Source organism: Canis aureus, chromosome 4 (genome assembly GCF_053574225.1).
Source record: "Canis aureus isolate CA01 chromosome 4, VMU_Caureus_v.1.0, whole genome shotgun sequence".
Taxonomy (NCBI): Eukaryota; Metazoa; Chordata; class Mammalia; order Carnivora; family Canidae; genus Canis; species Canis aureus.
The window spans coordinates 24,811,138-24,825,593 of record NC_135614.1 but is presented as its reverse complement, the minus strand read 5'-3'; the positions used below and the strand labels follow the sequence as shown (position 1 = coordinate 24,825,593).

At 37.5% G+C, this 14,456-nt stretch overlaps 1 protein-coding gene, 1 long non-coding RNA gene and 1 other non-coding gene across 13 annotated transcripts in view; 2 read left to right on the top strand and 1 right to left on the bottom strand.

Moving 5' to 3' along the window:
- The window catches only part of MICU1 (mitochondrial calcium uptake 1), a 248,921-nt gene that overhangs the window by 218,560 nt on the left and 15,905 nt on the right, over positions 1-14,456 (top strand). For 10 of the 11 annotated variants that reach the window (XM_077894920.1, XM_077894916.1, XM_077894919.1 and 7 more), the window contains one exon: positions 2,603-2,711. In XM_077894920.1, coding sequence (XP_077751046.1) covers positions 2,603-2,711 — 109 coding nt within the window. Of the gene's footprint in view, positions 1-2,602; positions 2,712-6,355; positions 6,516-14,456 lie in introns of all 11 variants that reach the window. The other variant, XR_013377818.1, reaches the window with a different exon arrangement.
- On the top strand, positions 7,563-7,664 carry LOC144313168 (U6 spliceosomal RNA). The gene has a single exon (XR_013378894.1). It is a non-coding gene; the product is annotated as a U6 spliceosomal RNA (small nuclear RNA).
- On the bottom strand, positions 8,380-13,322 carry LOC144311831 (uncharacterized). The gene is made up of 3 exons (XR_013377333.1): positions 12,999-13,322; positions 12,869-12,922; positions 8,380-9,048 (listed from the first exon to the last, which is right to left on the bottom strand). It is a non-coding gene; the product is annotated as an uncharacterized LOC144311831 (long non-coding RNA).

Here is a 14,456-nt window from a genome sequence, read left to right as displayed (position 1 = left end):
AAAAAAAAAAGTCCTCTTTCCTCCTTCCTCCCAGCCCTGGCAACCACCATTCTACTTTCTGTCTCTATAAATCTAAATAATCTAAGTACCTCATATAAGTGGAATCATATAGTATTTGACCTTTTGTAACTGGCTTGTTTCACTTGGCACGTCTTCAAGGTTCATCCATATTGTAGCTTATGTCAGAATTTCCTTCCTTTTAAAGAATGAATCATATTCTACTTTGTTTATACATTTATCCATCAGTGGGTACTTGGGTTGTTTCCACCACTCATGTCTTCTGATGGAAGGGAAGAGAAGATGGCATTAGGATATCCATGGACAAGCATGTGATATTGTAGAATTTGTACTTCTGGTCCAATAGAATTCACCTCTATAAGGTTGATTCTAGCCTAGTGTTTATATTAGATAGCATAGTAAAGGGGCAGCCCAGGTGGCTCAGCAGTTTTACGCCTTTGGCCCAGGGCATGATTCTGGAAACCCAGGATTAAGTCCCATGTTGGGCTCCCTGCATGGAGCCTGCTTCTCCCTCTGCCTGTGTCTCTGCCTCTCTCTCTCTCTCTCTCTCATAAATAAATATAAAATCTTTTTAAAAATATAGATAGCATACTAAAGCATTTATATAAGGAATAAGCCCTATTTCTGGATGCTGTAAGTCAAGGCCAAGAGAATGGCCTCAAGTTAGAGAAAAATTATTTAACATAAGCCTTCCAGTTCACTGCCAAAAATTATGGAACTTGATACATAGTAGGTACTCCATAAATGTTTGAATGCATACTTAAATACAGATGTACCACTGTGCATAATTGCCAAAAACTGGAAACCCAAGTAGAATGGATTAAAAAATCATGGTATATTCACACAATAGAATACTAACAGCAATAAAAATGAGTTAACTACAGAATACAAAACATAGAGTTTAAAGAGAGAAGCCATATGTAATAGAATGCATACTGCATGATTCCATTTATGAAGTTCAAAACAAGCATAATTAAACTGTTTCTGTTTGAGGATGCATAAAGAGATAGTAACACTATTTTTTTAAAAGACAAGGAAGGAAATGAACTCCCTAGAAGTCAGAATAGTGATTAGCCTTGGGAAAAGGGGGTTATGACAGATGGAACCTATTGAGGGGAGAGAGGAAGGCTTTCCGGATGGTGATAATAGTCTGTTCCTTGACCTGGGTGGAACAGGTCAGTGTGTTCATTTTACAGCAGTTTGTTGAACATTTATGTTTTTGTTTGTTTGTTTTATGATAGTCACACAGAGAGAGAGAGAGAGAGGCAGAGACACAGGCAGAGGGAGAAGCAGGCTCCATGCACCGAGAGCCCGACGTGGGATTCGATCCCGGGTCTCCAGGATCGCACCCTGGGCCAAAGGCAGGCGCTAAACCACTGCGCCACCCAGGGATCCAAACATTTATGTTTTATGCAGATTTCTATATGGTCATCATAGTCCACAATAAAAAGTTTTTTAACTTCTATTATTCTAAGGAAAATGATAAAAAAATCATGTGACATAATCATACATACAGTATTTTAGCTCTTAGTTTGATTGATTAAATGAGAAAGATACAATTGACCCACTTTGAAGAGTACCAGGAAAGAACATTCAATACATTGTCTGTATTGAAGTTTCTTTATTTCTAAGTTCCCCATGTGGATGCCTGAGCTCTCTAGTTTGGGGAAATGGAAATTAGAAGAGGAGCAGCACCAAGTGGAAGCCAATCGACATGGGCAGTGTTAACCTGATGCTTCATTAAAAGGCATTCACCTCAATGTCTCCCCCAGTGTAATCCACTTCTTAGAAATTTTATTTACTTCCATCACAGCATGATGTGTGAGAAGTGGAAATAGTCAAATAGGACAAATCCTTCACCCTGTAAGGAGCCTCCCAGGCCCTAGTTATACAACTACTCTCTCTTGAGCCATCAGAGAAAGTCAAATCAGATCAGCAAATCTTAGGAGCAGCTTTTGAAAAGAACTTCATTTAGGGAATTTCATCCGATTAAAGTTAAGTGGCAAATTGCTTTGTTAGTAGCTTTTAGATTGACACAATGAACAGCTTCCCAAGTGCTTGGGTTCTGCTAAATTCTCAAACCATTCCCCTATATATTACTGACTTTGGTGATTTTTTTACTTAGTTTAAGCCTCAGAAAGCTTAGCTGTCCTAAGGGTAGATTATTAAAATAGAAGTCCTGACTCTAGTCCAACTTGTTAAGATGTATAACATGTAACAGATCAAGGGGCTAAAAGCTCATTTAGGAAATGTCATAATAGATACTGTGACTAATTGGAGGGCACGGTCAGAAATACTTTTATTAAAGCTATCCAGCCATCACAGTAAACAGCTTCATGTCAGGTTTTACATGGGAGGGGAAAGCAATTAGCCAACAGGGCAAAATTCTAGAGTTGTCATATACAAGTATACATATTTGTATACATATACAAATTTGTCATTCCTTGACAAATTTATTCAGTTTCTATTCTAAAAATAGCATAAATTTCTGATGTATAGACCTGAATAATTACCTAGTTCTCTGCATTTTGTGCTGCTTTTTGTTACCGATTGCAGCCTTATCTTGCTGTCTCTCTTCTTTCAGGGTCTGACATTTCAGGAAGTGGAGAACTTCTTTACTTTCCTAAAGAATATTAATGATGTGGACACTGCATTAAGCTTTTACCATATGGCGGGGGCATCTCTTGATAAAGGTAATGAAACCCAGAAATTTGTTCTTGAAGGTATAAACACTGAATCTGTAACCTATTAGGTGACTACCCCTCCTTAATAGTTAATATGTGAGTTTTTAATTGACATTGTTCTTGGCCTGTTTCGTTTTGTTGCCATTGCATGAGCCTTGCATTTCACCCTGAGAGGCCAAGCTCAGCAAATGTATTTTCTTGTGCTAAAAGCTGTGGTCAAGGCAGATGCCTATCTTTAGAAACTTTGGAACTTCTCTCATTGGAACCAGAGTCATGACATATTTGATGTGAAGCTAAAGTCAGTATCCATTTCAATCCATTCTTTGGTGGGAAGCAATGGTTTGATTTATTTTTTGTGTTAACATGGTTTTTTGCTTTGTTTGTTTAGATAAAATCATGACTCAGATTAGCACCCCCTATTGGTTTACTTCCTATAAATTCAGTTCCAGTTAATACAGGCGATGTGAGGAAGCAGGGGAAGAGAAAACATGATTTTCCCCCCAACATTATATCATGAAAATTTTCACACATTGAGAACAATTGAAATAATTATTCAGAGAACATACACATGTCCACTTCAATTAACATTTTTCTGTATTTTCCAGATAATATATCTGTGTAAATATTCATCCCTCTATCAATCTCTTTTATTTTTTGATGCATTCAAAGGAAATTATAGACATAAGTCATGTCTGAATACTTCAGCATGAATGCTAATTGAAGTTCAATATTTGTTTAAAGTTCCCTTTTGGGACACCTGGGTGGCTCAGTGGCTGCGTCTGCCTTTGGCTCAGGGCACGATCCTGGGGCCCTGGGATCCAGTCCCACATCAGGCTCCTTGCAGGGAACCTGCTCCTCTCTCTGCCTATGTCTCTGCCTCTCTCTCTGTCGCTCATAAATAAATAAATAAGCAAACAAACAAACAAACCAATAAATAAATCTTAAAAAAAACCTAGGGAACCATTTTAAATAAATAAAGTTCCGTTTTGTACCCCTTCATAGTCTACTCCTGCCCTGATGCACCAAGACAACCTTAATCTGTGTGTTTTTCCACCATAGATCAATTTTGTTTGTTCTAGAACTTCATATAAATGGAATTATCCAATGTATAATCTTTTAAAGTGTTTCTCAATGTGTTTTTGAGGTCCATCCATGTTGTCACGTGTAGAGTAGTTTGTTCCTTTTTTGAGTAGTAATTTCTTGTATGAACACGCCACAATCTGTATATCTATTCTTTCATTGGTTGCCTTATCTGTTTCCAGTTACTGGCTACCTTGAATAAAGCTGCTATGAATATTTTTGTGTTAGTCCTTTTGAGGACATGTATTTCCATTTCTCTTGGATAAATTCCTAAGAGTGAATTGCTCGGTCCAGGGGAAGGTATTTATTTTATAAAAAACTGTCAAGCCCTTTTTCACAGTGTATCTTTTTGTATTCCCACCAGCAGTGACAACAGTTCATGTTGTTCTACATTCTTGTCCACCATTGGCAGTATTCTGGAGTGTATATAAAGACATCTCATTATGTTTTTCATTTGTATTTCCTTGATGACTTCTGCTACTGAGCAGTTTTCTTGTGTTCTTGTCATTCAGATATCTTCTGTGGTGACATGTCTGTTCAAATATTTTGCCCATTTTTACTAGGTTGCTTGTCTTATTATTCACTTGAGTTCTTGAAACAGTCTAGGATACTAGTCTTTTATCAGATACATATATTGTGAATATTTTCCTAGACTGTGACTTACCTATTCACTTCCTTAATGATGTCTTTTTCATTTGCAAAAGTTTTCATTTTGGGCAGCCCCGGTGGCGCAGCGGTTTAGCGCCGCCTGCAGCCCAGGGTGTGATCCTGGAGACTGGGGATCGAGTCCCACATCCGGCTCCCTGCATGGAGCCTGCTTCTCCCTCTGCCTGTGTCTCTGCCTCTCTCTCTCTCTCTCTCTCTCTCTCTGTGTGTGTGTGTCTCTATAAATAAATAAAATCTTTAAAAAAAAGTTTTTAAAAAAGTTTTAATTTTGATAAAGTTTAATTTATTGGATTTTTTTTATTAATATTACTTTCTGGTCCTAATAAAACCTTTATCTTCCACCAAACTTTGAAGATACTCTCCTGTATTTTCTCCTACAGGCTTTAGGGCATTAGCTCTTCCATTTCTTATGTGATCCATCTCAAATTAATTTCTGTATATGGTGTGAGGCAGAGTATTCCACATGGATATCCAGTTGTACCAGCACTCTTTGTTGAAAATGCCCTTCATTGGTTTGCTTTGGCATTTTATCAGAAATTAAATTACGTTTTAAGTGTAGGTCTGTTTATAAGGTCTCTATTCTGTTACACTTTACTATATGTCTAGCTATGAGTCTATATCCATACTCAGTCTGATAAGTACTGTAGCTTTATAGAAAGTCTTAAAGTGTCAGGTATTATAAATCTCCCAAGTGGATTCTTCTTTTTCAAGATTACTTTAGATATTTAGGTCCTTTGTGTTTTAGAATCAGCTTGTCACTTTCTGTGTAAAAAAGATGTGGGATTGGGGCACCTGGGTGGCTCAGTTGGCTAAGTATCTGCCTTCTGCTCAGGTCACGATCCCAGGATCCTGGGATGGAGCCCTGGGGCATCAGGCTCCCTGCTCAACCAAGAGCCTACTTCTCCCTCTCCCTCTGTCCACACACCCCCCCCCCCCCGCCACTTGTGCTCTCTCTCTAATAAATAAAATCTTAAAAGAAAAAAGAGGTGGGATTGTGATTATAACAATATTGAATATATGGATTAATTTGGAGAGACTTGACATATTAGTGATATTGAGTCTTCCAATTCATGAGCATGTTATATATCTCCATTTTTTTAGATCTTCTTAGGTTTCTCTCAGCAGTGTCTATGTAGTATTAAGTAAACAGGTCTTGTGCATACTTTTAGAAATTTATGCCTAAGCATGTTAAGGTTTTGATGCTACTATAAATGGAATTTTTGTTTCATTTTCCAATTATTTGCTGCTATTACTAAAATACAATTGATTTTTGTATGTTGTTCTTGTATTCTGCAATCTTGAGAAATTCACTTTTCTAGTTGTTTCATAGATCCATTAGGTTTCTCTATGTAAGCAATAAAACTGGGCTACAGTTTCTTTGTAGGAAGGTTTTGGTAATTTAATTTTTTTTAAAGATTTTATTTTTTTATTCACAAAAGACACAGAGAGAGAGAGAGGCAGAGACACAGGCAGAGGAAGAAGCAGGCCCCCAGGGAGCCTGATGTGGGACTTGATCCCAGGACTCCAGGATCACGCCCTGGGCCGAAGGCAGGCACTAAACCACTGAGCCACCCAGGGATCCCTAATTCCTTTAATGCATAGGTATTCTGAGTTTGTATTTTATCTTGTATGAATTTTGATAAGTTGTGGGATTTTAAGGAATTTTCCCATTTCATCTAAATTATTGGATTAATGAAAAATCACTCATAATATTCTATTATTATCTTTTCAACATCTATAGAATCTGAAATCACCTCTTTTTCCCCTAACATTGGTGAATTACAGCTTTTTTCTTTTTTCTTAGTTTACCCAGGGGTTTGGCAATTTTGTTAAACTTTTCAAAGAACCAATTTTTTACTTTGTTTTTTTTAAAGATTTATTTATTTATTTATGATAGACAGAGAGAGAGAGAGAGAGAGGCAGAGGCAGAGACACAGGAGGAGGAAGAAGCAGGCTTCATGCTGGGAGCCCGACGCAGGACTCGACCCCGGGACTCCAGGATCACGCCCTGGGCCAAAGGCAGGCACCAAACTGCCGAGCCACCCAGGGATCCCCTGACTGTTTCTTGTATGTTTTTTTTTTTCTATTTTTCTATTGTTATTTCCTTTCTTCTACTTATTTGCAGTATATATTAGTTTTCTTTTTCTAGCTTTTTATGATGGAACTTTACCTACCTTTTCTAAGATAAGGTTTTGAAGCTATAAATTTCTTTTTAAACATAGTTTTATCTATGTACCACAAATTTTGATATGTTACATTTTGATTAAACTGTTTGAAATATTTTCTGATTTTCTGAGTCCCTTAGATGACTCATATGTTATTTTATTTTTTTAAGATTTTTTTATTTTTATTGTTTATTAATGAGAGAGAGAGAGAGAGAGAGAGAGAGCGCGCAGCAGAGATACAGGCAGAGGGAGAAGCAGGCTCCCCGCAGGGAGCCCAACGTGGGACTCGATCCCTGGTCTCCAGGATCAGGCCCTGGGCTGAAGGCCTCGCTAAACCGCTGAGCCACCCCGGCTGCCCTCATATGTTATTTTAAAGTTTTTTTTAGGGCAGCCCTGGATGGCTCAGCGGTTTAGCGCTGCCTGCAGCCCAGGGTGTGTTCCTGGAGACCCAGGATCGAGTCCTGCATAGGGCTCCCTGCATGGAGCCTGCTTCTCCCTCTTCCTGTGTCTCTGCCTCTCTCTCTCACTGTGTGTGTCTCTCATGAATAAATAAATGAAATCTTAAAAAAATAAAATAAAAGGTTTTTTAATTTCCAAATTTTTTTCTAGATATATTTTTGTTTTTTTATTTGATTTAGTTCTATAGTAGAGAATACACTATAAAATTTCAGTTCTTTAAAATTGATTGAAACTTGTTTAATGGCCTAGCATATGATCAGTTCTTTTTGAAAAATGTTTTAATACATTTGAAAAAAATGTATATTCTGCATTTTTGAATGTAGTGTTGTAAAGATGTCAGGTCAAAGTGGTTGTTAGTGTTCAGATCTTTTATGTCCTTACTGACTTTTTTGTCGAGTTTCTCTATTAGGTAGCGAGAGAAGGATGTTATTATAATGTGCTGCCGAAGCAAGCACAGAGAGAAGGATGTTAAAATCTCCACATGTCATGCTTGCTTCAGCAGCACGTATACTAAAATTGGATGGATACAGAGAAGATTAGCATGGTCCCTACACGGGATGACATGCAAATTCTTGAAGCATAAAAAAGAAAAGAAAAGAAAAAAAGAAAATCTTCACATATGGTGTGTGGATTTGTCTGTTTGCCCTTTAAGTGATGACAGTCTTTGCTTCATGAATTTTGAGCTCTGGTATTAAGTACATACACACTTATTGATTAGGATTATTATGCTTTCCTGATGAATTGACCCTTTTATCATTGTGAAATGTTCCCCGTTTATCTTTAGTAATACACCTTTTCTTGAAATCTACTTTATCTGATATTGGTATGATTACTCCAGCTTATTTTATGGTTCTTATTTGCACAGTATGCCTTCTTCTATTCTTTTTATGTTCCTCCTATCTGTGTCTTAGGTAAGTGCATCTCTTCTAGACATATAGTTGGATCTAGTGGCCTTTTAGGTATATCTCTTTGCATTTTTATATCTTAATGCTTTCTCTAGAAATTATAACCTTTCACAATTCACTAAAAGGTAGTATTGTGCCGCCTGAGTAAAATGTGAGAAACTTGCAGTCATATAGTTCCATTTACCATCACTGTATGTTTTATGCTATAGTTGTCATTTATCTTTCTTCTGTACATATATAATCCCTACAATACAATATTAGGATTGTTGCTTTCAACAGTTTTTTTAAAGAAATTAAGAGAGGGGCACTTGAGTGGCTCAGTGGTTCAGCATCTGCCTTTAGGTCAGGTGGTGGTCCTGGGATCAAGTCCCACATCACGCTCTCCATGGGGAGCCTGCTTCTCCCTCTGCCTATGTCTCTACCTCTCAGTCTGTGTCTCTCATAAATAAATAGATAAAATCTTTTTTTAAAATTAAGAGAAAAAATCTTTTATACATACCCACATTTGCCGTTTGCTTGTATTTACCATTTTGAGTGCTTTTCATTTATTCCTGAGTACCTAAATTTTTTTCTAGTATCATTTCTCATCAGTCGGAAGAACTTCTTTTGTCCTTTCTTTGGTACAGATCTGCTAGCAATGAATTCTCTTAGATTTTGGTTGATCTGACAGTGTCTCTATTTCACTGTTGGGTACTGCAATATGTAAGTTATAAATCTCACCAAAGCACTGCCTGAGGCTTTATCAACACAATCTTGCTTGTTCAACACTTTTAGGTGGATTCCTTAAGATTTTCTAATATAAGATGATGCCATCTGCAGAGAGACATTATTTTACTTCTTCCTTTCCAAACTGGATGCCTTTTATTTCATTTTCTTAATCCACATAGCTTTTTTAAAGAACAGTTGCTTGTTTGCTTGTTTATTTAAAATCATACCTCCTTTAACCTTGTAGAATCTCTTGAAAAAAAAAAAAACAAACTAATGGTATCATAGAGGTTATGTTTGTATGTGTAATAACACAGGGTTATTTCTCCAGAATAGCTCTGTTTCACAAAACGGATTTGACAGCATCTGAAAATCCAAAGATACAAGATTTAAAGTCATCACTTATTATAAAAATAAAATTAATAAGTTCCTCTTTATATTTGCATACCTGTTTTGAAAAGCTCAACTAAAGACAGTAAAATTCCTTTAAAGAACAATGATCTAGGATGAATCACCATCTGTGTTAAAATTATAGGGTATATAAAATAGAATGATTCAGGGTAGTGGTGGCAAAGGAAAGTGCAACCTAGTGGTTAAAAAAAAAATGTTTCTTTCAAATGACTGCAGGCCATTTCCTAGGATGTGCATTCTCCATATAATCCATGCCTCATTATCCTTGCTAATAGAAGCAGTGCTACAAATTATACAGTCATATCTGACATCCAAATATATGTTTGGCTTTGAGTTATAAGATATTTAGCATTGTTTTGACTTCTTGGTTTGTTTTATCTGTGTAACTTTGGATTCCCTGGGTATAAAACGATGGATATCTAGGGGAAGCTGGCCTAGATTCATACTAAGTAGCAGGGAGAAGCCAAGTATATTCATTTCCTAGGACTGCCATAACAGATTACCTCAAACATGATGATTTAAAAAAAAAAAAAAAAAAAACAGAAATTTATTCTCTCACAGTTCTGAAGGCCACAAATCTGAACTCAAGATGTTGGCAAGGCACTGCTCCCTCTGAAGCCTCTAGGGGAGGATCCTTCCTTGCCTCTTCCAGCTTCACGTGGCTCTACTCACTCCTTGGCTCATGGCTGCAGAACTCCAGTCACTGCTTCTATCTTTACAGGGCCTTCCCCTCCTTCTCCCCACATGCCTTCTGTGTATCTCTTGAAAGGATTGTCATTGGATGGCCTGCCTGGGTAATCCTTAGCCAAGATCTCATCTCAAGATCTTTAATTTAATTACATCTACAAAGACCCTTCTTCCAAACATAGTCACATTCACAAGTTCTAGGGGTTAAGATGTGGACATATCTTTTAGGGGGCCACCATTCAACACACCATAGCAATTAAGAACCAAATATCACCCATTAAGTAGTCCACAAAGTAATAGCAAAATGGGAGGTGATGGAGAGAGTGAATTTAAATTACTTTGAGAATACTTGTATTGTCTGTTTAAAAGCTTAAATTGTCTTAGAAACCTAATTATACTATTTACCTAGGTAAATAGTGTAATTTATCTTTCAAGTCTCAATTCAAATGTCACTTCCTCAGAGAGGCCTTCCCTATCTACTCAATATAAATTATAAAAAACTATATTGCCTATGGTTCTTACAATTTTTTTAAAAAGACACATTAACCAGGAGGCCTGGGTGGCTTAGCAGTTGAGTTTCTGCCTTTGGCTCAGGGCGTGACCCCAGAGTCCTGCAGGGAGCCTGCCCTCCCTCTGCCTGTGTCTCTGCCTCTCTCTCTCTGTGTCTCTCATGAATAAATAAATAAAATCTTTTAAAAAAAAGACACATTAACCTAAAATCCTCTGCTTTCACTATTGTCATCAGTTTCTATCCACAAATTATGGACAAGGGCTTTAATTTCCACAAACATGGCTAATCGAGCAAAGACCACTAAGTACGATATTTTGTATACTGTAGGCCCTCATTACTGATTTATTTACCACCACCTCATTAATATCAAAATGATATCAAAAAAAAGTAGGCATTAGCCTGGATTCTCACTCCTATATTCATTTCTTCAATAAATCTGTCTCTACTTCCAAAACATATCCTGCATCTGACTCCATTTCTGCATCTCCCCTACTAAAGCCCTAGTCTCTCTACAGGCTCTACCCAGGCTCACAGGGTTTCATATGTCATGGCCTATATACTCTGAGTTCATCAGTATCACTTTCTTTCCAGTTCACTCCACTCCACATTTTCTTTGTTTATATTCTAAATATACCAAATTCATTCCCACCTGAAGTCCTCTGTTTTAGCTGTTCCTTCACCTCAAGTGCCCTTTCCCATGATCTCTGTGTATTTGGGCCCCTGTAATCCAGGTCTCCTATAAATCACTTCTCACACTGTCCCATTCGAAAGTAACTCCATCACCCTATGTGTCACAGCATTTGTCACTACCTGATATTTTCTCGTGTTTATTATCTGACTCTGCTTACTAGCATGCTTATATGTCTTGTTCATCGACATATTTTTTATGCCTAGAATAATACTTGGGACATAGTAGACACTTTATGAATATTTGACCAATAAATGAATAAGTAAATAAACATTTTGATGGATTGAATAAGACATCAGATTTCAAGCCAATAAACCCTCACCTTTCCCAGTAGACCCAGAGAACAAACTCATGCCATTGATTCATTGTGTTCCTCTGTAACTCCTGTCTTTTAGACTTGACATTATTTTGCCTTCCTGCATGCTTAAAAGGGTGATATCAGTAATGTTAACTGTTCACATACTAGTGTATGCGTGGAAAGACTAGCATGTATTCAGCTATCCTTGCCAAGTTCCCTCACTCTGCCAGATGTGCCTATCCTCTGCACACTCTCCTTGCACTTTCCCCCTTGCTTTCAAACCATCCTAATCCTGACAGTCCTACTAGTGATTCTTCCACTGGTTTGAGTTCTACTTGAATTCTCCCTGCAGTCATGGGATTTTACTGCTAAGACAATACTTGGAAGAGAGGGAAAAAAGTGTAATGGTTTAGAACATAGGTTCTGAAGTCCCGTTCCCTAGGTTTTAAGTTGGACTCCATCATTCACTGGCTGAGTTGCTTTTAGGCAAGTTTAGTTTCTGTATTTTTAAAATCAGGATCATGATACCTGCCTCATAGGGTATTAACCTTGTGCCTATTATGCAGCAACTATTTAATAAATGTCAGCTGCTTTCCTCATTAAATTGATAATGTAAACCAGAATCAATGTGACTCATCCATTTGTTCAGCCAACAGCAGAGGTGCTGTGCTGGGTTCTACCCTCAAGAAGCTCATGGTCTACTAAAGGGGAGAAAGAGAAGTATACAAGCTGCTCAAGTTTGCTGTGCTAAATGCTAATTAGATATATGATTAAAAGTGGAGCCTCTGCCCCATATTAGGCTTGAGGAAGGAGTGGGGCAGGGGCAGAAAGAGGAGTACTTCTGTCTGCCTTCTGCTCTCAGTCTTGGCTGTCTTCATTTTTCCCAAAAGGTTAGGACCTTCAGAAATTGGAACCTTTAAGAGGCTCTGGCACTTCTCTTGCTTGGCTATTTTAGAGCTCGCAAACCTGTCTTTAGACATAATTTAGCACAGAATTTCCCAAACAGCATCGTGAAGAACACTATTTACTGCAATATGTTAATGGTTCTGTGGGTTTAAAAAAAAAAAAAAAAGTTCCATGGTTCAAATAAGTTTGGAAAATGCCAGGTTGTACAGAATTTCTTCCTGCAGCACTACTCCTGCCAACTTTTTAATATGCTAATGTGCATTATGAATCTCCAAGAGAGCCATATAGTTCTCAAACTTGATTTGCCCCAAAATGTCTTTTAACAACTTACAAAGCTAATGTTCTTCAGAACAGTTTGAGAACCCAGGCAGGTGGTAACTACAGATTTACCATATGACAGCATGATCCAATCCCTCCAGAGTAAAAATAACAAAGTTCATTGAGGCTCTTTCTTTAGTTCTGCATGGCCTGTGTGAGAATAACAAACTCCCAGGCAAATGTGAAATGTCCTTGGTGAATTCTGACCATTTGAAGAAAGAACCTTCCTTCATGAAATATTGTATATTTCCCCTATAGGTCGCCTCTCGTTTAGCACTTAAGAGGAATTGGTTCGATTGCTTATTTTTACACATACAGGGCATAAACTTAGATATATAACCTCTCAAGTGCTGTCTAAATGATTTACCTAGTCTGAAGAAGGTAATGGAAAACTGAACACCACTTCCTCCCTGATGGCATCCTACGATGAAAAAAGTTAGAAATTGAATTGGAGCTTTAAAATGAGCTATGGTTTATATAACTTAGAGTATTCTTACTTTTGCAAAGAGAATAAAAGGTTTCTTCTAAAGTGCCAGTCATATCAAATCTCTGTTGCCTTTATTTCTGAAGTGACCTGTATGGCATAGATGACCTTTAAGACTGTTTGTGGCTTTGAATTTCTTTGAGTCTGTTATTTTAAATGAGTAAAGGAGTCTTATCAGTCTTTTGATATTTAGGTCCCTACTGGGTTTTCGGGGAAATTATAAATTAGTAATGGAATAAATTCTAACACACAACAAACCACTGTATTCTGAACACTTATCTTTAACTGACAAGCTGCCGCCCTCTCCTGAGCCCTAAGAATCCCATAGCATCATCACTGGGAGGATTGTGAGGCCATCACACAACTAGAACACTTATAGCGACTATCATTTCATTGCAATTTCTGTATGCCAAGCTTACTCTAAGTGCTTTATGGATATTATCTTTTAATCCTCAAAACCCGAAAGGTAGTTGGTATTATCCCCCATTTTGTGGACAAGGAAATATAAAATAAAGCAGCTTGCTCATAGTTAACCCAGCTAAGCAGGTAGAGCCAGGATTCATGCTCAGGCCTCTTTAATCCCAAAGTCTGTATATTCCTTCCATCTCTCAGTATTTCCCAAAATGCTGCTGAAACACAATCCTGAAGGCAATGTTTTGTCATTTTTAAACATCCTTTTTAGTAGCTCAAGAAAGACACTCTCTAGGTCATTTCTTTCCAGTTCCCTTTGGCTGAGCATAGACCATTCTTAGGGTGAGAATAAAGTCCTTTTGGTAAACTAGGGTGTTTTGGAGTTAGTGCCCTTCTCTTGAATAGGAAATATGACATGACATTTCCCCCACAGAGTTGTCTCTTCTGTTCAGGACCATATTCTACAGACACATTCTGACATCTAGAATTCATACCTTAGAGTTGACACAGACTCATAGTTCCTCTCTAATCTAGCTTCTTATCCCACATAGGAATGTCTTAGTAGACACATCTGTGTTCATCATTTTTCTAATCCTATTACTCTTTGTGAAGAAACCAACACACAGAAGCCTAAAGTCACTTACATAAGGTCACATAACAAGAAAAGTTGATGTCCCTTTAAAGGATACCATAGAACAGAAAAAGACACGTGTATATCAAATGGTATGTTTGTCAACATTGAAACATAGGACATACAGATGTGGACCTCTCAGTTTCTAATCAAGATGTTCTTCACCAGCTCTACTCTTTGGTGTGGCAATGCTTTGTTACGCATTTAAATACTGTCCTAACATCTAGCACTTCTTGAGAGTTAACTATATGCATGAAATTTGTAAGTAAAAATTTTGGCTTCAAACTCAAACCTGAGTTTGAGTCCTTGCTCCTCACTACCTTTGTGACCTTGAATAAATCACTTAAGTTCTCAAAGCCTCAGTTTCCTGATCAATAGAATGGTGATAATAGAATATGGCTTCAGGGTTATTGTGCCAGTTAATGAGAC